General features: G+C 46.9%; 1 protein-coding gene across 1 annotated transcript in view; it reads left to right on the plus strand.

Annotated features, from left to right (window-relative positions):
- The window catches only part of LOC146829255 (uncharacterized), an 80,429-nt gene that overhangs the window by 28,191 nt on the left and 26,359 nt on the right, over nt 1–25,879 (plus strand). Inside the window, exon 2 of the mRNA XM_085606455.1 lies at nt 13,791–13,894. Within this exon, the coding sequence (XP_085462581.1) occupies nt 13,791–13,894 (104 nt within the window). The remainder of the gene's footprint in view (nt 1–13,790; nt 13,895–25,879) is intronic.

Raw genomic sequence — 25,879 nt, forward strand, 5'->3', positions numbered from 1 at the left:
AATTGTCTCTAATAAATGATTTTGGACTATGGTTCTTGGATTGTATTAGGTCATTGCTGCCCCAGACAGTCACACCATCTTGCCATAACTGCGGGTCTGGGCCCTGCTACACCAAACTCCCTGGTTGCGGTGGCAAATGCCGTGTGTTTGGCCATCCACCCGGTGAGGCGTTTGTGGCCTGATTTTCTTGGAGCTGATTGCATTGTATGCGTGTTGTCCTGTGTTTCGATGCGCTGTGGGGGCAGTCCCTGTATTATTCCAATTTGATCATATTATAGTTTCAGGTGGCATGGGTTGGCCATGTGGGCCATTCAAAAACAGTAGTGACCTTCTATTAGGCCGGTTTCGGCCGAGCCTCCTTGGCCTCAGACACTAGGACTGGGCAGATGCCCTCTGGGGGTCCCTTAGCAGAGCTCCCCTTGAGACAGGGGTCATCCGGATCCTGGCGGCTAGGGCGGCTCCCTCAAGGATCTTTCTTTTCAACTTATGATGGATGGACCATTTGGGTACATCTTTCTGTGCATGCTTCTGCTTCTCCCTGTCCGTTTCCTGTCTCTTCTGGTAATAGTGAAGTATGTGGGTTTGTATTTCCAGCCAAGGTTTCGTGTTTAGCCCTACTACACAATCTAATCCAGTCTGGATCTCAGTGGGTAGTCCTCTCTTAAGGATGCCATAGAAGAATGCGACATGGGGACCCATGTCAGTCCAGGGCTGTCCTGTCTCCTACCCCCACTCTCTCATTCTGTCTAGGTATTGGGTCATGGTCTCCCCAGGCTTCATGCTTTCTGCCATCAGTCCTCCTACATCTGGGCAGTCAGGGAACAGCTCCCTTAGGGCCATCCAGATCTGGTCTGAATGAATTAAATACAGCCACATCATGCTCGGTGTTGGTGAGCATGACTACGGGGATGCGAGCTCGGGAGAACACTGTGTCAGTCTGCTCCCAATGAGGATGCTCAGCAGACTCTTCACTTCACTTATGGCTAAGTTTATACCTGTTGTGTTCTTTTCGAAACATGAAATGCACTTTCCTGCCCCATCCATCAATGAAGGGAAGCTTATTCCTGAGCCCTTCTTTGTCCATCTGTGACCAAGGCACATAGATGGTTCCTGCTGGTCCTTTCTGCAGCAGTGGACAGATCCTGCCTCGGGGCAGCTCTGTTGGCTTGTCCTCAACGTAGCGATCTCAGACACTCCTGTATGTACTGGTAGTTCCATTTCGGATCTCCTACTACATGCCGGATGCAGTCTTTTGCAATGGCCATATACTCGGATTCGAAGGAACCCTCCTCTGGCCGGGCGGTCATACTGGTGGCCTATCCTTTTGGTTCAGTAGGCCAGTAGAAGACAGAAAGGCTGTGTAAAGGCCTCGCCCTTTTCTCTGGATATTATCTCTCTAGGGGTTTGTCTGTTATGCCAGTGTATCTGGGGGGAGCCGTATACATCTTCATCATCTCTCTCCTCATGCAAGAGTAAAGGGGCCATGTTGCTCTTTCTACGTCTCAATTGTGTCTCAGTCAGGCTTTCCTGACTACTTATTTCCTGGGCAGTCCATCTCCTACGTTGAAGTCCTGGTGAGGTATGGGCCTCCATTGGGGGCCTTTCTCCTGACTCATCCCTTGTCTCATCTCTATATGGGGCCCAAAGTCGAGTTCCTGTTCCCTCCAGGGGAGTGGGAGATGTCCCCTCCCCTTGCTGGACTTCCCAGGCGAGAGCTGTCTATCTTTCCATCCTTAATTCTCACATTTCTTCTACCTCCAAACTGGGTTGCCTCCTTCTCTCAGTGCTAGGTGTTGTTCTTCTAGGCAATGTTTTGGCCTCATTCTCACTTCCTGATGCTTCCTCTGTGCCATAGGGTTGCCCGGGTGGGGTGTAGCAGTGGCTCCCCATTTGGAGTTAGATCTTGAGGGGCTGATGCTCCTTTCTTCTCCTCCACTGACGGAATCCCCTTCTAGGATGGCCACAAACCTCCCTCTGACCTTATGGCGCCCAGTCGGGCGCTCAGGAGTATGCGCTTCTTGTTCGGTCTGGACTGGCTGGGTCACAGCGGATGGGTGAGAGGTTGAACTCCGAGGGATCCTTGGACCCTAGTGAGCTGGGGTCGATGGTGCCTGGGCTGGCGGGACCTTGGACCCTCTTCCCTGCCTAGCGCTTGCAGCCTCCTTGACTGGTGGATGGTGTATTCCAGCGCGGCGGCAACTGGGATGGCTGGCTTTAGTGACAGCACATCCCTGTGGGTGTATGGTGGGGGAGGTACAGATGCCTTACTCATGGGTTTCTGAATCGCTTTGTAGGCTGAAGCCACATCGAAGGTGCCCATAATTCTAGTTGGGCTCCCTCTCAGCCTTTCATTCCAACTTTGAAGGTAGATTTCAACAAGCTAAACAGACTCAAAGCACTACTGTTTTAAAAAGAGGTAGCTCTCACATCTGCTTTCAAACCTTCAAATTGGAGGTGGCTAGAAATTCCAATGAAATACAGTCATTGTTAAACAAAATCTTTCCCTGCATTTCGGGGAATTAGCGCCTCGAATTTTTAAAGTCTCTAACACGGCCAGGTCTTGCACACTTGAGTTATTAGCTCCGGCCTCGCCAGTTCCTTCCAGATTATCTTTGGAATAATACCTGCTTTTATTCATTCCATTTTTTCCAGTGTATTCAGAGGATTTCTGCTGCTGTTATTTCCCATTTGCGGTCTCATCCTGCTTCTGCTTCTCCGTAATGGATGTTCCTTTTGCAAGCCCTCTGGAGCTAAAACTGCTCCAACACTATCATGAACACATGCTTCAGATTTTTGTGATATTTTTGCTACAAGAGCTGGATCTCGATTGGTCCTTAACATTCCGGCCTGCTTGGTTTACCTGCGTACAGGGCCGGACTGGGTGTAGCGGGCATCGGGCGTTTCCTCAGTGGGCCGCCAGGGTGGGGGCTGGTTTCAGGGCCTGGTGGGCCGTTTTTGTTACCGGGGGCTGGCAATATTGGCCCCCCGTAACAAAATCGGCTGTTGCAAAAAGCTCGCCACAGCCCAGCCTCACCCCCAGGGGGGCCAGCCGAGCAGTTTGTCAGGGCCAGTTTTTGTTCCCAGTCCAGCCCTGCCTGCGTACAATCCATGTTCCACTCAGGTGCAGTCAGTCCCCTGCAAAAGTGGCAGAGCGGGCCGAAGGAGGGAGCTTGGTAACTGGAGGGGGGCACAAAAAGAAAAGAAAAAAAGAAACCAACTTACCTGATCACAGCCACCTCCGCAGTCCACTCCATCCCGCTCTTCCTGATTCTGGGACAGATTCCCACACTGCACTGCGGCCAATCATGACGCTGCAGGAAAGCAGCGTTATGATTGGTCTAAGCGCTACATCTTTGTGCTCCCAGGCAGACTGGGAGCCTGTGCCTGCTTTCTCCAGCCTCAGCAACGTAGCTGAGGCTGGAGAAAGCTTCACTGCGCATGAGGTGTTTGACCGGCCTGTAACGGGCGGCCAAACGGATGTATGACGTTACAACGCACACTTTTACAACGCATGCACTTACAACGCATTTTTTACAACGCATAATCCATTACAACACATGACATTACAACGCATGACACTACAACGCATTTTTAAAAACTACCTTTACAACGCATTTCCATTACAACGCATACTACCATTACAACGCATACCATTACAACGCATAATATTAAATTGCATTTAAGGTAAGTATTAGATAGTATAGGGGTAAAAGTTACTTTTCTAACTCCAGGGGGTGCAACAGTGGGATAAGTGTTGGATAGTATAGGGGTAAAAATTACTATTCTAACTCCAGGGGGTGCAACAGTAGGGTAAGTATTGGATAGTATAGGGGTACAAATTACTATTCTAACTCCAGGGGGTGCATCAGTAGGGTAAGTGTTGGATAGTATAGGGGTAAAAATTACTATTCTAACTCCAGGGGGTGCAACAGTAGGGTAAGTGTTGGATAGTATAGGGGTAAAAATTACTATTCTAACTCCAGGGGGTGCAACAGTAGGGTAAGTGTTGGATAGTAAAGGGGTAAAAATTACTATTCTAACTCCAGGGGGTGCAACAGTAGGGTAAGTGTTGGATAGTATAGGGGTAAAAATTACTATTCTAACTCCAGGGGGTGCATCAGTAGGGTAAGTGTTGGATAGTATAGGGGTAAAAATTACTATTCTAACTCCAGGGGGTGCAACAGTAGGGTAAGTGTTGGATAGTATAGGGGTAAAAATTACTATTCTAACTCCAGGGGGTGCAACAGTAGGGTAAGTGTTGGATAGTATAGGGGTAAAAATTACTATTCTAACTCCAGGGGGTGCAACAGTAGGGTAAGTGTTGGATAGTATAGGGGTAAAAATTACTATTCTAACTCCAGGGGGTGCAACAGTAGGGTAAGTGTTGGATAGTATAGGGGTAAAAATTACTATTCTAACTCCAGGGGGTGCAACAGTAGGGTAAGTGTTGGATAGTGTAGTGTACTATTATGCGTTGTAATGGTATGCGTTGTAATGGTAGTATGCGTTGTAATGGAATGCGTTGTAAAGGTAGTTTTTAAAAATGCGTTGTAGTGTCATGCGTTGTAATGTCATGCGTTGTAATGGATTATGCGTTGTAAAAAATGCGTTGTAAAGGTACTGCGTTGTAAAAGTTGCGTTGTAAAGGTTGTTCCCCGGCCAAACACCTCATGGGCAGTGCACTCCCCCACCACTGTGTTATCCCTCTGGACCCACCCCCAAGTATTGTCAGAGTCCTGGGGGCAGTTCCAGGGGGATTAAACAGAAACGATAATAAAATGGGTAAGAAACCTATTTTATTATCGTTTTATTTGCAGCTAGTGGCGGGGGCAGCGTTCCTCCGCCCTAATGGAGGCTCACCGCTGGTTCCACTGCCTCTAGTTCCCCTTTGAACTGGTACTGGATATTTTCCTGGCTTCGCAGACACCAGCTACCATGGACATTAACTGTTGACGAGTCCCTTGGTGACCCCTTTTCAGGATTGTCCTCTAGGTTTGCGGCTTCTCCACAATGCGAGGTTTGAGCCACTAATGTCAGGGATTCCAATTACCAGCCACTGTGCTGCTCCTGCATCATCTGCCAGCACCCCTGAGGGTCTCAGGTCAATCGTGCTGATGGAGGAATAGTTATTGTGTATGAAGATTCTGTTTATGATATGTGTTTTTTGTGCTATTCTTCGCATTACAAATGCTTGTTGCATGCTCTTTGTTGACATTGGCAGTGCTTGTTCCTGGATGCCACACATAATCGGCACGTTTTAGGGCCCGGTTGCTTCCTTGGTTGCTGGGCAATCCAGGTTTCCTTCCACACAAGCTGTTTGGCTACGTTATGTCTCAACTGCAGCCCCGATTGGCTGTAAATAGCCACGCCTTGCTCCTGATAGGTGCTTGGCTTTGTTTCCTATATCAGGCCATCAGTTGATTCTCCAGCGGCTTCCACGGAGTCAACACAAGTCGGAGTTCTCCAGCAGTTGTGCGAAAGAGGCTTGCCGAATTGTATGCACAGTTGAAAAAGACGCGAAGGAGCCCTACGTGCATGAACACGTGATTTCCTTATTTTTGGTTCTTATTATTTTTCTGTATTGTTTTCGTGGGCAAATGCTGATGCCCAAGAGCACTCCTCCCTTTGTGTTGCAAATGAAGTGTGCTGCTTTTGGAAAGTGCGCAATAGTTATTCTGAGAGTGCAGATATAGCACAGGACTCTTTACGGCACCATAGAGCATTAAAATGCTCAGTTCATCAACAGACATTTTTTCAGACTCTTTTGAGGCATCATTGAGTATTAGAGGACTACTCAGTACATCTACAAACATTATATTTAAAGACTCCTACTCATTCCATAAGTGCAGTGAAGAAAGGCATGTCAAGAACCATCTGGTATCATGTGATTGTGCAATGTATGTGTTACATGTAATGTGCTTCTTGTCCATCTGTAAGAGTGGAATGCACCACTAATCCACCTGTCCTCTTTCTTACAAATAAAAATACACTTTTTACACCTACACCGACGGCGACCATGCACACCCCAGGACCCGGTTGCCTGGCCGGACAAGGCAACAAGGCGTTCCAGTGTTCTCTTTCTTCCAATCCTCCTTCCCTTTTAGAACACCTGCTGGGACTCCTGTTACCCCGCGGCAGTGCCAAGAGGTGTCCCAGGAGGTTGGAGGGGGCTTTCATCACCCCTGCAGACATCCTGCTTTTCAGGTGATTGGCGGTACAAAAGGGGGTGGTGATGGACGGAGCATCAGAACCAATCAAACACTCACACCCAGTCAACAGATCTGGGTTTGATCCATCACCGTTCTTTAGCCCACTCTGACACCCCAGTTCAGACATGGCCATATGCAAATCAGTCTGACCCTGTGCCTCATGGGAACAGTCCTGCCCGAAGTGCCAAGCCATGACTTCCCTGGACCGGAAACAAGCTTCCTAGGACCGGTTTCTGGCATTTCAGCCGTCTTCAGCCAGGCTTGCTTGAATCCAGTGGCAAAGTGAGCAAGGGACTCACGTCTGAGCATACCCTGCCAACTTATGGCGAACAAAGCGGTACAAAAGGGGGTGGTGATGGACGGAGCATCAGAACCAATCAAACACTCACACCCAGTCAACAGATCTGGGTTTGATCCATCACCGTTCTTTAGCCCACTCTGCCACCCCAGTTCAGACATGGCCATATGCAAATCAGTCTGACCCTGTGCCTCATGGGAACAGTCCAGCCCGAAGTGCCAAGCCATGCCTTCCCTGGACCGGAAACAAGCTTCCTAGGACCGGTTTCTGGCATTTCAGCCGTCTTCAGCCAGCCTTGCTTAAATCCAGTGGCAAAGTGAGCAAGGGACTCCCGTCTGAGCATACCCTGCCAACTTATGGCAAACAAAGCGGTACAAAAGGGGGTGGTGATGGACGGAGCATCAGAACCAATCAAACACTCACACCCAGTCAACAGATCTGGGTTTGATCCATCACCGTTCTTTAGCCCACTCTGCCACCCCAGTTCAGACATGGCCATATGCAAATCAGTCTGACCCTGTGCCTCATGGGAACAGTCCAGCCCGAAGTGCCAAGCCATGCCTTCCCTGGACCGGAAACAAGCTTCCTAGGACCGGTTTCTGGCATTTCAGCCGTCTTCAGCCAGGCTTGCTTGAATCCAGTGGCAAAGTGAGCAAGGGACTCACGTCTGAGCATACCCTGCCAACTTATGGCGAACAAAGCGGTACAAAAGGGGGTGGTGATGGACGGAGCATCAGAACCAATCAAACACTCACACCCAGTCAAGAGATCTGGGTTTGATCCATCACCGTTCTTTAGCCCACTCTGCCACCCCAGTTCAGACATGGCCATATGCAAATCAGTCTGACCCTGTGCCTCATGGGAACAGTCCAGCCCGAAGTGCCAAGCCATGCCTTCCCTGGACCGGAAACAAGCTTCCTAGGACCGGTTTCTGGCATTTCAGCCGTCTTCAGCCAGGCTTGCTTGAATCCAGTGGCAAAGTGAGCAAGGAACTCATGTCTGAGCATACCCTGCCAACTTATGGCGAACAAAGCAACACTCTCACAACTCACCTTCAAGGAAATATGTGCATTAGCACATGAATCACGGAATACAGGCTCTACTGACACAAATGCAGGTTGCCCAGTAACTATCTCAGTACCGGCTGAGACAGGGGATCATGTCAGTTCTTTGGAATTCGTGACATGGGCTCTTAACCAATCACAGTTTGCAGAGTCAGACTCCTTTGTGAGGATGCAATGGACTACTTCAAAGCACCATAATTTGACTATTTTTCCTGAAGTCATTTTAAGTACAGTTTTTTGGATCACACTTTGCGTTTGTTTATCTTTCAATTTCATTCATGTTTTTAGGGCTTTTTCGTGCTATTGTACTGACCAAAGGGCGTATGTTGTGTGTTTCTCATATGGCCCATTGTCGTATTTTCTATGTTAGCCTAATCATGCACGTTATAGCCTGCTTTGGTTTTCACACGTTACTAAATGACAACCTTGCCTTTGTGCCACATTATATTTTCACACGGAACCAGCACATGTTTTTGTGTTTTATTATTTTCCTGGGATTTAGACAGAGCAGCCTAGGCAATGTCAAACAACATTTCCCCTTGTTATTCTCTCTGGTCAAACACTAGCACCCACACATAATCAAGGAATGCGGCTGCTGTTTTTGAATACACATATAGAGGAGATGAGTTCTGGAAAAACACACAGTGCGAAGGTCCTGAGACAAGATTATGGCTTCAGCTTGGATGTAGAACATCCACCTATGTAAGCCAAGGTACAGGGTCCACCGCTAAATCCAGAGAGCTGTATAACCAATTTTCTTTAGTAGTACGGTAGGGGCTAGGTAGATCTGTCAGATAACATGACAGGGCTTTTCATGGCATACAGTTTATTAACCATGCTGATGACATCATTGATATGTATGTGTTTTCTAATTGTGGCCAAATTATTGCATCTTAGAGCCCAATAGTTTTAATAAACATTGTAAACTTTCTTTGGGTCTCTTTCTTATGTTATTGTGGACAAGTACGAGTAAGAGAGCGAAAGGGTGTGTCTTGTTACTGTGATCCCTGAGAGGGTCGAGAGTGTTGTATTGTTAATGGGCCAAATTACTTGTCTCTCTAGAAAGGTTAGGTGGGCTAGTTAGGTACTATAGCTAGTTGAACTCTGGCTCATAGATACTGATGTGGTATGGTTACTCAGTCCTCTACGTACTAATGTTCTATGGTCCCAAGTTCTGTTCCTGAGCAGAATCCCTGCAACAAGGTAAAGAGGTGCCATCATTATTCGCATTGACGGCAGCCAAAATATCAGAATCTATTCTCATATTAGAATGAGTAATTGCAGTAGGAGTTGCAACTGCAGTTTTGTCCTGCTTCATCAGCCAGAGAATTCCCTACAACGTGTGCTACCACACGCTGATGACTCAAAGTATGAATAACTTTAAACCGTGGCAACCTGTGTTTGAGGTCTGCCAACTTAACCCAAAGTTGGTTTTATGCTTGATTGTGTTGCCTTTAGAATCTTTGAATCCATTCTGCCGCCAATAATGTAAATTATCATTGAAGGACTGTCCACAATAATATGAATCACAGACAATAAGTTTGGGAATTCAGGATCTGTATGCTCTAGTGCAAGAAGCAAAACCTTCAATTTAGCCAATGCACAGTGTAGACCCCTAAGGACTATGTGCATGTTTTTTGTGGCTTGAAGTTCCCGTGCAACATACCACCAACAGGGGTGGAGCATGCCATCGAATATTGCTTTTTACAACTTAAAGCACACTATTCTGAACTATCAGTGTAAGCAATATATTTATACTGCTTGAGGGGGTAAGACAGAGGTGCGCATGGGATAGACATATTCATACTGAAGAAATTCATGTGTCTGTAAAGACGGCTGACAGACTAAGTCCACATTAACAGCTGTTAAGGATGTTGCCAATTGCATCCATCTAGGATGGAAGGCTTTAGTGTTAGGAATGCTAGCTATTGTGACAGACTCAATGGCTGGCACAGGAGCAACAACACTGATGTGTTTACCTTATGCAAGAGGCTGCTCTTTAAGAAATGCCATCTGCACAGAAGACGGTATTTTTTCAGTGGAAGCAAAACGCATTTCCGGACTGAAATCTAAATGCGATTTATATGCCATTGGCATTGTTTCACCTTTGCTAAAAGTGATGTAGGTGAATCCAAATGCACCAGGTAAGACCCGGATGACTACGTTTGTGGCTTTCACACATGTATGTAAGTGGCGTGTTGCAAGCAAGGCAGATTGTAAAGATGAGTGTGTCTGTGTGTCCATTGTGAACTGGAAAAATCGGGGTGACTTAATTAATACAATTATTTTACGCATTGTGGACAATCAGGAATGTACGTTCTGCCAAAATTAAGGAATCCTAACAAAGATTGCAGTTTCTTTAACATATTTGGAGGTTGCAATTGTGCACACTTCTCCAAAAAATGAGGGGCAAGACTCTTACCCTCATGTGTAAGTTCATAGCCTAATAAATGGACACTTAGCAATGCGATATGTGATTTCCTAAAGTTGAATTGATAGCCACATTCAGTGAATCCTAACATTATAGCCACATCTGTGAGGTAGATATCATCTACGTAGAATAAAGCGTCGGGGTCAACATCATGTAGAATTGACACTATACGGGCGCTAACAGTCTTGGACTGTTCTTATACTCCTTTGTTAAACAGGTGAAGCAGCACTGAAATCGAGGGCAGAAAATGCTGTCCAAACTCTGCTTTCAAGTGAGAGATTTTGGTCGCAAAAACTATTGGAAAAGTCCAAACTTGCTCTGTATTGTTATGGTACGAACCATATTGTTGATCAATGCCGTACTGGATGTATTTTGTATATTAAAAGTGCGTGTATGACTATTCAAATGTCTTTAGTTTATGACTATGCAAAATGAATGATCCGGTTTCAAAACAGGAAAAACTGGATTATTCCTCATCGATTCACGGTTCAGTTACTCTTTGGCACTCCAATTAGGAGAGTATTTCTCTAACATATGCCTTAGCATCACAAATTAATAGAATATTGTGGTTGCACTTGTGGGCTGGACCGTATGAGTATGACATGATAAGGACAGTCCTTTTCCCCGTCTACATGATTGCAGTATAAAGCCAGGGCTTCTGTTAGAGCCCATTCTGCTGCATAAGCTTGTTTGACTTTATCAGGGACAAGAGCAGACAATAAAGGTAGTAGGACATTCTCACCCTGGGGGAATGTTTGACCAAAGAGTGGGGGCCAATCGATCTCCGCTAAAAGAATGTCATAAGACAAAGTTACATTTACTCCAAAAATTGCTTTTATGGTGCCCTGTATGTCACTCTCAATTTGTATATCCCAGTCATATAGCCTATGTGGAGGGGCTACTCGCCTATCCAGGGTTTCAACTGTAACAAAGGTATCAGTTGTTCTTGCTTCCAGAAACTCCTGGAGATTCTGGGGCACTATAGTGACTTCTGCCGTGCTTTTGAGGAGAGTCACTTCACAACTCCTGTTCAGGAGGAGGGTTCTCAGTGTCTGTGGCATATTTTGCAGTTATAGCCTCAACTTTATTTTTCTGAAATGGGGCTTTATATCAAGGAAGTTGTACCTCCTTTTTAATCTTCATGTCAGACAAATGATGTGTCTCCCTTTTTGCTTTCACATACTCTTCTTGTCTGCTTTCAGATCGCCCTCCTCTCTCGTACTGCTTATCAGACGAGTCCTGTAGAGGAGAACGCATCTCAGGAATCTGATACCTGTGAGGAGCCTTCGTTTTAGTGCAATCTCGAAAATCGTACCGCATCTCAGAGGGCTCCGGGGATGGAGAACCTCTGCGACATTTACCTTTTGGTGTTTGTTGTGACTTTTCCCATGGTTTTTTAACAAACTCCTGGATTTGCTTGGCTTTCTTATCAGTACTAGGTTTGCCAAGAGGAGGTTTAGTGGGTCTGGTTCCCAAATGATTGCGTCCTAAACTTGCATACACATGAGCAATAATAAGAGCACAAATCCATCAGTCAAGCTATCTAACCTACCCTCCCTTTCAGACACTATGACTAAGAGGATGACAACTATGATTATAATACCTTCAGGCTTCATCTCAATTATTTTAAAGGCGAAAAATGGAAGTACTCCCGAGGCCGGGCATACACTTCTCCCCCGCACCCGCCAAAAAAAGTAACGTAATGGAGAGCAGCGGCCAACGGCCATTCATGTCAAGGGAGTCGCTAGTCTAAAACGTTTGGGAACCACTGCCCTAAGGATATGTAAATCAGAAAATCATACACAAGCTGCCAAGTGTTTTTTACTATCAGTATTATCATACCCGACATTTATATTGTCAAATGAATTTTGTGAAATGAGATGGCGCTGTATATATTTTAGCTTGTATATTTTTATGGGATTTTAAACTGCATTGTATGTTATTTTGTATATCTTTTTTTTCAACATGAACTAACAATAATTGATTCATGTATTGATTAACAATGGTTATAAAAACAATAGCAAATATGGACATAGGAAAACAAAACATAATATATATCCAGGTCAAAGCCCTGGGCAATAGGTCAGATGAATGAAATTAAAATTAAATGAAAAGAATTTATAAAGCACACTATACCCGAAGGTGTCAAAGCGCTAAGTAAGGCAGCCTATAGCAGTCTAAAATGATTAGGCGATGATTAAGAGGTCTTAGAATAGAAAATACATGTTTTCAGATGTTTTTTTTAAAACGGTAAGCGAGTCAGCTTCAGAAATGTGAACAGGCAAGGTATTCCACAGTTTGGAGGCGGCCACTGAGATAGAGCGGCCTTCCCATCTGGCCCTCTGAAATCTGGAAACCATCACTTTCTTATGAAAGGAGGATCTGAGAAGCCTGCTGGGAGAATACCAGTGGAAGAGTGAATAAAGTTGGCTGGGGCCTTTCTGATGCAGGGCTGAGAAAACCATGCAGAGAGCCGTGAAGGAAATCCTGCATCTGACAGTGAGCTAGTGAAGGGAACGAACGCCATCTCTGATCGAGCGGCACCTGGGAATATTATGAATAGTTCGGGCTGCCGTATTCTGAGCGACTTTAAGTTTATTAAGGCAAGAAGCATTAATGTTGAGGTGCAATGTGTTGCCATAGTCCAATCGCGAGGTGACAAGTGCTATGATGACTGATCGGTGTACTTCCAAAGCAATATAGAGGAAGATCTTTCTCAGGGTCCTGATGATGAGGAAGCAGGTGCTAGTGGTGCAGCTGACCTGAGTATCAAAACTCAAGGTATTGTCTAAGACACCCAGGTTTTTGGCTGACTTGACCAGAGTGGGGAAGGGACCACAATCCTCCGGTCACCATATGTTAGACCAGATCGATTCCTGAGTGCCAAACACCAATACCTCCATTTTGCCTGCATTCAGTTTTAAGGTGTTGTCTTTCATCTATCTATTGATGCTGGACATAAAATTATTACACTTCTCAGCCGCAGATATCAGGCCATTAGAGATAGACACGATGATCTGGGTGTCATCTGCATACGATAGCACCTGGAACCCAAAAGAGCACACCAATTCAGCCAGTGGGGCAACATATGCATTAAAAAGAGTAAGGCTTAGGGATGAGCCTTGGGGCACCCCACAGAAAAGGGTAAAGGCTTCTGCCTTGAAACCTACGCAGCTGACAATTTGTACCTTATTGATTAGAAAAGAGTAGAGGAGCTTTAGGGAGGTCCCACAGTCACCTACTTGCTGCAGACGTTGAAACATCTGTACAGGCGATATGGTGTCAAATGCTGCAGACAATCAAGCCTTACCAGTATAGCCGCCCCACCCTGATCATTAATCATCATAACACCAGCAACTCCTCAGAATACAACTTAATTTGGGGAAAAAACGGAGACGGCAAAAGTGCTGCTGCATCTACCTGTAAAAGAACTGAGACCATGACCTGCTCTCCCTTGAATCCAGGGTCTTCAAGTGAATCTCAAGGGCCAAACTACTTTGCCTTCTTTAGTCCCATGATCATAAAGGAAAAAACAGCTGACAAGTTGGAAGTGGCTTGACTTTGCTGAGGCATTTTTATCGAGAGAGAGAGCTTGCCTCAGACTGCCATTTATGACTTGGATTCCAGGAAGCCTCCGCTTTCCATCAGGGAGTTTTAGGGTTGTTCTAGACTAAGATATCCAGTATGTGGAAAAAATTGGGATTCAGTTATTTGTCCAGCTCTAAGGGCTAGGTCCAGATTCCAAAGTTCACTTTGAATCCAAGATTTTTCTTTTTTTTCACTTGCAGCTTCCAAGTTACTGAGGGACCGCCGAAATAATGTGCCTAGCCTGCAGCATCCTACCTGGTCCTGCTGGAGAATTCAAGTTCTAGAAAAGGGTCTACGTGACAAGGTAAAACTCAAAAGTGAGAAAAGGCAGCAAAGTTATACCAGCGAGAGGATGCCTTTGACAGCTACATTTTTCAAGTTTGTTCAGCTGAGAAATCCCTCTTCTGCCATTTCCTCCAGTCTGAAGAAGTCTCACCTCTCGTCTGACACAATGAGAAAAATATCAAAGTTGAATGAGTGGTGAATATTGTGCAAGATAGTTTTGTCTTGTGAGTCAAGGTTCCCCTCTGCCATTACAGCAAGTATTTTCACTACCGTCATGATGCAGCCTAATTCATTATTCATGAGGTGAGGAATGTGCAGGAATAATATGTATAAACCAAAAATATTGTTATAGAAGGGACTGATGTTTCTTATTTTGCATATTGCTTTCTATGGACCAAGAAGGAGCGGCTCATTCTCAGGTCCTGTACCTGCAGTGCCAGAAAAAAAACATAACGCCTTTGTTCAACGGTATGAAACATGCAGAAGTGGCAGTATTGCATCTTTTTATTCCCTCTGTGTGGAACTATCACATGTTCATTTCTACCTGCATGCATCTGCTCCACTACCAGGAAGTATAATGTGCTGCACAGAATGGAAAATCCCCTTGTCTGGCTATTAATTGTGAGCGTTATAAAGAAGATGTGATGACTGAGTACAACATGATTCATGATGATTGTGAAAAATGAAGCAGCTCACGTTAGTAATGGCCTGTGTTATAATCCTCAACAAAGTAACATATACTCCAACTCATTAAATGCACAAAGAGTGGACATGTTAGCATACACCAAGACCTGTGTTGTATGTGCTACTATCTCAACACATATAAAAGCCCGGCCACACACGCCAGCTTGCACAATCATCAGTCAGAGACATGAACATGGAACCAAAATGATGCTGGTAGTATCTCGGATGAAAGGCAGCAACATTGGATACAATCAACTTTGATATGTTGCTTTACCACTAACAATCTGAAGCATTTGTTTCAGCTACTGTCCTCGAATGTTGCCATGTCCTCGAATGTTGCCATTCTTCTCTTAGGGAATACACAGTGTGTCAAACAAGGGCTTTTTTTCTATTGCCACAAAACCCCCAGTGGAGTGTGGAGCCATTCAAGCGTGTAAGGTCTCCATTTCCTTTTTACATTTTCATAAAACCAGTGACTAGCCTAAAGCAGCAAATTCCATTTCGGTGCTTCAATACACAGAAATATCTGCGCGTCAGTGGTCTTTTAGATGTCTTTCAGATAATGGGAGATGGCTTCATGATGAGCCAAAATGGATGAATTTGAAATTCTTTTTTTTTCTTTTTTTTTTTTTTCTTTTTTGTGGGTAAAAAAGCTTTATTGTGCAGAGAAAGAGTACAAGCACGGGCCTACAACCTCCTGGGCCGGCCGCTAGTATTCAGAGATGTTTAAGCAGTTCAAAAAACAATGACTGGCCCACAGGGGCTCCGCTAAATTACAGGAGATCAGACTGAACATAAGGGACGTGAGGATACACCCTTTTGTAAAAAAAAAAAAAAAAAAAAAAAAAAATTAAATAAAAAACCAAAAAGCAAGGCGAGAAACATTGAAAGGGCGTCTAACCACAGCAGAGGAACTCCACACCCGACCACCATAGGGTGGTCAATAAAAAGGGGATCTGAGAGGGAGGGGAAGGCCACGGGAAAACCAAACCTATACACAGATGAACAAATTAAGCAAGGAACCCTCAAGGATCAGGGGGACAAGGCAACCTCAGACGCATCCACCAGGGGGGGAGAACAGATAGTCCCTCGATACACATTCCACTGACCCCAGATTCTACCCCATGCCCCCGGTTTACCACGAGCCATATACACCGTCTTCTCCCTGAACATGCACCAGTCCATGTTCTCCTTCCATACGGACACGGTGGGAGGCCGTTGGGAACCCCAAAGCTGCGCAATATCTCTCTTTGCAATCATGTTCCCAAGGGCCGCCCACCGAGCCTGGGCCGCATTATAGTCATTGGGCTCCCACACATTCAGAACACATCGGCGCACCTCCGGCAGCAGAGCGACCCCAGTGACTCGTTTCATAACATCATGCACCTGGCGCCAATATTCTGCCACCTCGCGGCACTCCCAGAGGATGTGGAGAAAGGTGGCACTGAGCCCGCAGCCACGCTTACAGAGCCCGTCGTCAGAAAACCCCATCGAGACCAAACGGGGACCCGTCACATAGACACGATGGAGAATCTTAAGCTGGACCAGACGGAGACGGGCCGGGATGGCAACCTCCTTAGGGGATGACAGCGCAGACTGCCAGTCCTCGTCATCCAACTCAACCCCATCCCCCGTCCACGCCTCCCGAAGATGCACCAAGAGATCAGCCCGATTATTTATTAGTTTTTTATAAATCAGAGAGATAGTACTGTCGGGCACGTGTCCGTCGAGTATACGGTCCTCGAGAGGCGAAGCAACAGGGACCGTGGTCCCCTCCCCAAAGACAGAGAGTAGGGCGTGCCGAACCTGGGCATAGCGGAAGAACTCCCTTTCACTAAGCTCGTACTCGCTCTGAAGCGCCGCGAAGGATTTAACCGCGCCTTTAACCCATAGGTCCCCCACTCTGCTAATGCCGATCGTATCCCAGTGCTCAAAGCCTTTCGTTGTCCAGAGGCTTCCCAAGCGCTCTGAGGCGAACAAAGGAATAGCACACGTTAAACGCTCACTCCAGCCCACAGCTACATTCGCCGCCTTCCACACACGTACCGCAATCCTAGTAGGGCCCGTGAGGGTCCTCCCGGCAGATCGAGAGTAAAGCGCTCTGTTATAGTTACCGCCGGGAAGCAGGAATTTATCCATCTCATATGCCGGGTTCGAACCAGGAGCGTACATAGCATGGTTAATGGCAGACAGCTGGGAGGCCCAATAGTACCTTCTAATGTCAGGAAGCGCGATGCCCCCGTCATACCAGGGAAGAGCCAGCTTTGCCAAAGCGATACGCGCCCGACCGTCCCAAACCAGTCTCCTCTGCAAACTCTCCACTTCCCTAAAGTAGGCCGCCGGAATGATATCGTAGTTTATACAGTTCAATCGGCAGTCCGTTGGGGCCCATAGCCTTGCCCGAGCGAAGGGAACGAATCGCGGTAGCAATCTCGTCGACAGACAGTGAGGCCTCCATCTGCTCACGGTCCTCGACGGATAAGCCGGGCAAGGCAATATCCCGCAGCAAGAGACGAGAATCATCCTCATCTCTATCAGACACCGGGGAGTACACCGCCCGGAGGTGGTCCGCAAAACACTCCACAGTCTCACCAGGGTCAGTCACACACACTCCATCCAAACTCCGAAGCTCCGGGACCACACGATTCACTCTCTCCTTCTTATCCAACCAAGCAATCAGTTTACCCGCCTTGTCCCCGGCATCATACAACCTACCCTGCTGCTCCCTATACATGGTCTTGGCAGCGTCCATAACAAGAGACTTATATTCAAGCTGCTTCAAGCTGAGGGCATGAAGCCCATCCTGAGTGACACCTGTCTCCAAAGCTGCCTCCAGCCCCGATATTTCGATCTCCAGCTTCACCACCGCCTCTTTCTTGACCTTCTTAGCCTCCACTATCTGGAATAGGGCCTGCCCGCGGAGCACTGCTTTGAAGGCTTCCCGCAGGGACACTGAGGACAACACTGACCCCTCATTCTCGAGAAAATACTGATCAATCGACTTAACCAGGCTATCACGAATCTTGGGGTCTCGTAAGTACCAAGGGTTAATAGGGGCGATCCGCCCAGCGGACCGCATCCCGGTGTCGAAAAGCAACCACAGTGGGGAATGATCAGAGATACCCCGGGCCAGGTGCTTAACCTCTCGAATCCGGGCAGTCTGGGCCGCGGGCATAAGAAAATAATCCAATCTGGAGAGACTCCCATGGGCCCCAGAGTGAAATGTGTACTGACACTGTGTCGGATGCATTAACCTCCAACAATCCACCAGACCGAAGGTATCCAAGAGCCCGCCGAGCCACGCCTGGGCAGCCGGGAGGGCCCTGGGCGGGTGGCGATCCAGATCACCCGAAACAACCGAATTAAAATCCCCACCCATAAGCAAAAGACTGTCAGGAAGCTCAAGCAGCATACGACCCAAGTCTGAAAAAGTGGAGTTCTGGAGGCCCGGGGGAACATAAACCGAAACCAAGGAAAGGGACTGTCCCTCCCACCTCCCAGTCAGGGCCGCATAGCGCCCTCTATCGTCTAGGACAACCCTGGTGATCTCTAGCGGAAGTGAAGATCGTAGGAGAATGCCCACCCCTCTAGAGCCGGTGGTGAAACCGGAATGGGCCACAAGTCGGTAGCCCCCCCTGTTCATGGCATGACAAACATTACCAACCAAATGCATCTCCTGTAAGAATACCACATCAGGAGTCAAACGACGCAAATATTGCAGCACAACCCCCCGTTTGATACGATCCCCCAATCCGTTGACGTTCCAAGACATCAATCTCAACCCGTCCCCCCCCATCGCCCCAGTAGATCAAGGGTCCCCCAGCAAATAGCGCGACACCTGAAACTGAAACAGAGCCAATACCTCGCCTTGAAAACAAAAAACACAAATCCAAACAACCCCTCCCACCCACCAACCCCCCCCAAATTCAACTCCCCCCACCCTGCACCCCTGCGGTCCAAAAAACCACCCCAACTTGCAGTGTGCCTGTCGCCCTACAAACCCCATTCTACGAAAAGACCCCGGAGGAGGAGAGGGACCCGTCCCTGCCCGCCCCCAACACAGATCATAATTAAACAAAATGTACAAAAGAAGTAGAACCCCGCCGAACAAAACAAAATGTCAAAGTCAAGGACCAAAAGTCACTCCAAAGAAGGCCCGCCACCCTCGGTACCACCAGAAGGCCCAGGCCGGTCACCCCGGTCCGGCAGAGAATCCAACCAGTCACTCACAGTCGCAGGACAGTCAAAAAAGGTAGTCCGGTCTTCGTATTCCACTCGGAGCCTAGCAGGAAAAAGCATGGAGTACTTAAAACCCAGGTCCCGGAGACGGCGCTTCACCCCCTGGAAGCCCATCCGCTGTTTCTGGACAAGTTGGGTGAAGTCCGGGAAAAAGTTAACGGATGAGTTCTCATATCGGACCGGGCCATGTACCCGTGAGGCCTGCAGAATCGCATCTCGGTCTCTGTAGTGAAAAAGTTTTGCAACAATAGGCCTCGGGGGAGCTCCCGGTCGCGGCCGACCGCCTGGGACTCGATGGGCCCGCTCCACGGCAAAGAACTTACTCAGGCCAGCGGGGGCAAGCTGGTTGAGGATGAGATCTTCAACCATAAGATCAACCGGGCGATTGTCGAAGGTCTCTGGAACACCTATGACGCGGATGTTATTGCGTCGAGCCCGTCCCTCGAAGTCCTCCAGCCGCCGGGCCATCAGGTCGTTGGCCGACTTGAGGTCGCCAAGAGCAGTCTGCAGGTCCGACACATCCGTACCAAGGGTGGACGTCCGCAAATCCAGCGATTGAACCCTCTCATTGGTCTTAGAGAGATCCGCCCGAATTAGCGTAACATCATTGGCCACCGTGTCGATTTTACGGGCCAAGGCCTCGTACTGCTTAGCGATGGTCTCCTTGATGCCGTTAATGGCGCCCATGATGTCCTGCAATGACAAATCCGGAGGGACGGACGGAACACCACCAGCGTCATCCGTGAGAACACTGGCCGTCCCAGGGGACCCTTTACCCTGAGTGTAGCGGTCCATGTTGTTAGTCTGGACCGGTCCCCCACGTAGGGATGTCTTGGTCTTACGCCTCTCGGGATCCCCCCTGCCACCCATGTTGAACCACGCTCACCGAAGGGGACCACCGAGCGAGCGTCGAAGGGGCACAGGCGAAGCAGACACGAGCCGTACCAGAGACCGCAATGTGGCGGTGCGAGAGGATCAAAGTCAATGGGCACACTGGTATCAGACGGAGGCAAAGGCACCAAGCGAAGGCTGAGTGAAAACCCAGCCGCACAAAGCAACTCCACGGTCCAGCCACTCAGAGATCCAAAAGTGAAACCGAAAGTGATGGGACGGCCGCTGGCACAGCCCCGATGCCGTTGTTGTTCAACTATGCCCCGGCTCCACAGTTCACCTTCGCACCGGGCACAGCCATCAGTTGGGCCTCAAAAGTTCAAACCACCATAGATCAGGTCTCCCAGGTCCGATTTGGTTTCTGAAAAGAGTTTAGGGTTCAGCCAACGTTCATCTTCCAGAATCCGTCAACCAAGTCAGGATAAAGTCAGGATAAGTTCCGAGGAGCAGCGAGGGTCCGGGGAGCCCTGTGCTCACGCGACCATCATGGATGCGCGCTAGGCCGAATTTGAAATTCTTGATTTGATTGTGATTTAAGTTTTATAAAGCGCGGCGTCTTCCCTTGGGCGTCTTGGCGCTGTCTTTCTCAAGGAGACAATGAAAGAATTACAGGGGAAGAGGGAAAAGGCAGGTTTTGAGTGATTTTCTAAATGTGAGATGATTGACTTGGTTCCTCAAGTTACAGGGCATTTGGTTCAATAACATTGAGGTGTTATAAACCAAACGTCTGCGCCTCCCCCCCAGGACACTTCCCTGATAGCTGGGAGCTGTAACTTATTAGCTGAGTATGACTCCAGCACTCTTTTAGGTGTGTACCAAGAGATTTTCTATCTGAGAAACTCTGGGCCGTGATGATGAAGAGCTCTATGTGTTAGACAGAGGGCCTTAAACGCTGCCCTCTTTTTGACAGGAAGCCAATGCAGGCTTTGCCTGTCTTTTTAGATGTGATCAGACATTTTTGTCTTAGTAAGAGCACGGACAGCAGCATTTTGCCACCTATTCAGTCTCATTAGGACAACTTTCTGAGCTCCCACATTCAAGGCATTGCAATAGTCTAACCTTGATAGGACCAGTGCAGTGACCACAGATTTTTGGAGCTCAGGCGGTAGGAAAGGGAGAATTTTCAGGACCAGAAAGCAGGATGAAGTGAGGTGGTTTTTCTGGTCCCTAAAAGTAAAGTTGGCGGCAAAGGTTCCTAACTTTTGGACCTGGGCATGGCAAGGGTCCTAAGGATTGTGGCCACCAGGACAAGTTCCAAAAAGAGGAATCTCACCTGAATAGAAGAACCTCTGTTTTATCGGAGTTCACTTTCAGAGCCTGGGAGCTCCTCCAGTCTGTTTTTGCAGCCAAACGTGCATTAAACCTAGCAGAGACCTCATCCATGTTATACTCAACAGAGATCACGATTTGGGTGTCATCTTCATAGGATACCGTGGAGAAGCCGAAAGATTTAATACATTTCATCAGGGGAGTCATATAAATGTTAAAAGTGTTGGACTCAGAGATGATCTCCGTGGGACACCGCAAGGTAGTATAAAAAGTTCTGAGCTATGTGTTTCCAGGCTAATGGTTTGCTCTCTGTTGTCTAGATAAGAGGATAGCAGGCTAAGTGGTGGACCGCGGACACCTATGTGGTGCAATCTTTGCTTTAAATTATCGTGACAGACCGTGTTACAGGAACACCGCTGGCTGTCCTCCACATCCAGGACTTCCCTAATTTCTTCTGGGACTGGGACCAGTGCGGTCTCGGTACTCTGTCCCTTCCTGAAACCAAATTGACACGGGTCTAGTATATGATTCTGATCCAGGTAGTTGGTGAGAGCAATATTAAGATGTTGTTCTAACATTTTAGATAAAAAAGGGAGTCTGGCAATAGGTCGATAATTATTTTACTCCAAAGGGTCGAGTGTGGGTTTTTTCAGAAGCGACCGAACGGAGGCTTTCTTCCAATCTGTGGGATACATTCCCGCCGCTAAGACTGTATTTAACAGTTGTATGAGATAAGGGCTCAATGTAACCACCTATCTCATGAAAGATTCTAGCAGGACAGGGATCTGTAGGGGCACCTGACTTTGTGCAACTTAGGAGACTAACCAAGCGATCTTTGGAGATCCTTAGAAATTCATGAAGCACAGGATATTCCACTTCACAAGCAACTGCATGTGGTGCCGAGAGGTAGTGGTGTCTCATGTGAGTGGTGTCCTGGTAAATTGACTCTACTTCGTTCTTTAAAAAGTCGGTAAGGCTTTTACACATCTCCTGGGTTGGAGGAATCGGTGGTGTAGGGGGGAAAAATAATTTATGAACAGTTTGAAACAGCTCCCTAGATCAAATTACTGAAGCCCTTGTACATAAAGTATCTGGGCTTGTCGGCGATTATTAAGGGATTTATACTCCTGTATCAATTCTTTGTACTCTCCTTTCTTCGCTAGGTCATATTCCGACATCTAAATTCTCTCTTGGCACCGACATTTTTTTAAGCTCCTCAAGCAAGGTAGAGTACCAGGGAGCATATTGGCCTAGTCTATGGCTAATGATTGCTATTCATGGTATGGTAACGTTTATAGCATTCTAAATCCAGTTAGTAAAATCCAGCACAGCCTCATTGACATCATTCCGAGTTTTGATATGTCTATGATTTCTTCCAGTCTGCCTCTGTTAAACGTACTCCAGGGTCTAATTACACTGATTTGAATGCCTGGGCTGGGATCATTAACAGGATTTTCCATGTTGATATTGAAAAATACTGCATAGTGGTCAGACCACGTCATAGGGAGAATGTTTCCTACCTGTATTTGCGGGTAATTAGAGAAAATTACATCTAAAGTGTGGCCTCCTTTGTGGGTAGGGGCATTCACCACTTGCTTAAGGCTAAAACTCGCAAGGGTATCCAATAGTATTTTAGTATCAGTGTTGTCCTCTTCATCTAGATGAAAATTCAGGTCATGCAGAGCAGTGTAATTATTTCGAGTAAAACTGCCCTCCAAGTAGTTGCTTCGAGCCTAAACAAAATTCTTTCTGTGACCTGGTGGCCTGTAGACCAACAGGCCATGGAAAGCATTGTAGTGGTTGAGTTTAATGTTAAATGAAAGGGACTTACAGTCCGCGAGGAAGACTGGATGACAAGAGGCAGACAGTATTTCTTTTTTTTTTAATTAGAACTACTCCGACATGCCGTTTCCCCACCCTATCATGTCTGTTTATCGTATAGTAAGACGGCAGTGCTGTAAGCACATCCGGGTCTGATGCCTTGTCTGCCCATGTTTCTGTCAGAAAAACAGTATACAAATGTGGGACTCCAACAATTCCAGCAATTCATACTTGTGCTTAAGCATGGACCAGCAATTCATACTTGTGCTTAAACATGGACCATGTATTTAGAAGTATGCACTTCAACATTTGAGATGGATTACTGACATGCTCCCTCCCCAGTAATTTGCTTGAGTGGCAGGTAAAATCACAATGGTTACATCTATATAGAACCTGCTGGCATTAAAGGAAAACAATGAACAATTGGCCCTGCAATCCTCTCTATTAACAGGAAGTAAGAACTCGCTGGAATACTTACAATTTTGACCAGCGTTTCTGCTGCAGGGAGCAGTGCGGAAGCAGGCGGTCTAGCCTTTGGAGCGCCTTCGGTGTGCCAGCAGCGCATCCACTACACGTGGACGCGCTGTCATCAGATTTTTGTGTCCGCAATTCTGGGAGGCATGGTCTTGGGGGCATGGCTCAGGTAGCAGCTGAGCTTGGTCGTGAACGCAACCAGTAACAAACAGGGTGGGCAAAGTAAAATGCAAAGTGGGGTCCAGCAGCCCTACAGGACTCCACAGGCTGACCCACAAAAGTCTTGATACTGGCGAAATGAAATCAAGTTATAAGATCTGTGGGAATGGTTAATAGAAACTTAATAAAAGTGGGTACTTCGACCCCACTGCAAGATGATGCTGAGTTGGAGCCAGGCACCAGCAGAACAATGGAGCACACCGGTGCCTACAAGGAAAATAATTGTGATGCTTGGAGTTTGAATCCTTGAGCTAAGGCTTAAATTCAATAGTATCCTGACTTTATATGCCAGTCAAACTTATAACCTGTGACTCATTTGGGATTACATAATTAATTATTTATGTTTCTGCCTATACCAACTAAAACGTCTTTTATAAATATAACCTGTGACGAAAGGTCATTCACTCTTGGTCAACTCTAAACTGGATTAAATCACTGCTTTTCTGGGTGGATCCTCATGCCAAATTGTCGCTTTGCAGCAGGTGCACAATGTAGCTGTAAAACTGACATTACAAATTTGGAAATTTGACACTATATTCAAAAATCTTAAATCTTTGCAGTATCTCCCCATCACATCATGCATCGTCTTCATTGTATAATACTATGAATTTTTATAAATGCACCTCCTCTCAATTTTGTGACTTGACATGCGTTGAACGCGCTCATTACCACCTGCTGTGCTGCTTCTCCACTTGTTCACCACATTTCGCTTGCTGTTGCTCCTGCTTGTTGTCACATCTTGGCTCATTGGTCTCTTGGATTGTTGGATCCGGTAGAGGTGGAGTAAAAGGCCACTGCGGAGCTTGCAGAGTCTCGGCCTATGGAAAATAACTATTTGAGAGAAACATGAGAAATGTGAGGCCATGCAAACAGTTTACGCTTACTTTTGGCTCCCAGACATTATTTTGGTCTTTATTGCCTGCAGGTAAGCAGCCCTATCGGGTGGTGGCGGCAGTTTTGCAGAGCAGTCACTGCCACAACGCATAGGAGGAGGAGGTGAGTGGACGTGTTTTTAAAGGAGGTTTTATCTGCTCCCAAAATTGCAGAATTGTAATCCTAGCCAGAGCACTATTGTGGGGTCTGCGAAGGAATGCCACCCAAAAAGAAAAGTAGTGCTAAGTCCAAGACTTCTGCTAATAGCATAAAAGCTGGGGATGTGATAGCGAATGCAGTTGATACAAGAGATTCCATTTAGTTGGAGATTGTTTCACTCTCAAAAGGGGATCATGTAACTCCTTGAACCAGAACGGGCCTTGGAAATTGGAAGCATTCAAAGACTCTAGCAGTTTTTATTAAGTACTTCATGGGGAGGCATTTTAAAACAATAGCATTACAGGACTCCACAAGTGTAGGCCCAGTGGCCTTTCCCACAGGACTTCCCCTGGAGGTACTGAACAGTCAGGAGAAGGAGGTCCTGGATGTGATGAAAAACTTTTAAATTATTTGCCTCGTCTTTCTTCCTCACCCTGTATGTTCCAGCCATCTAAACTAAGTTTTGCAGAATCTGAGGAGGGCCCTGGAGCAGTGGGAGGGGTAGGTGGCAGTGAAATGTACAGGGATTTGCCTTGAGTTGGTTCGTTTAGAAGAGAGATGGCTGCTAAGTTTGATCTGGCAGGTGTCTCCCTACAATGGGTGGACCAAGGGGTTTTGGCTTAGTCTGCTGCAAATATAGTCTCTACTCTGTCAGGCCCTACCCAAATGTTGGGCGTCCTCTTATTAATGCAAAGGATGCTGCATGGCCTAGTGGAATCGTCTTTGTCTAAAAATGAGTTATTGAGAGCCGTGGCCAGTATTCTTAAAAAAATCCTCTATGACTTAAAGTCACTTAACTCTTGTATGCCCACACTCGTAAGGCCAATAGCTTCCAAAACTCGGAGCCCGGTGAGGAAGAGACAGAGTTTCACTGTGTACATGTCTAAAAGACCAATGTTGGTGAAAATATGGTATCAATGGTGGTCTGTGAATTGGCATTTGCGCCGCCTTAGAATAAGGAAAGGCGTACGCATTGGTAATAGTTTAAGGAATCCACCTCAGGAATCCAGGACTGAGAAAGGTTTGGTAGCATTAGATAAACCTCCCATAGTATCAGGGAAGCAAGTACAATACAGTAAACGAAGGGGGAAGGGTTACGAAGGAAGGATTCAAGGTTTAGGTTGAGGTTCCTTCCCTGAAGAAACCTGGTCCCAGGGTTAAGGGTAAAGACGCTAGTAGTGTAACTACCATTAAGGGGTCTAAGAACTTAAGAGGTGTAGGGAAAGTGGCTTGTGGGTCTCGTAGAGATGCTTCCTAGGACAAGAATAGGAACCTGCAGACACCATTATGGCAGGACAGTCAGTCCATGATATAGATCGGGAACAGGTACATGTCCATCACAGGGCGTTCAGAGTTAAACATGTATATCTGGAGG

This window comes from Triturus cristatus, chromosome 5_2 (assembly GCF_964204655.1).
Source record: "Triturus cristatus chromosome 5_2, aTriCri1.1, whole genome shotgun sequence".
Classification (NCBI taxonomy): domain Eukaryota; kingdom Metazoa; phylum Chordata; class Amphibia; order Caudata; family Salamandridae; genus Triturus; species Triturus cristatus.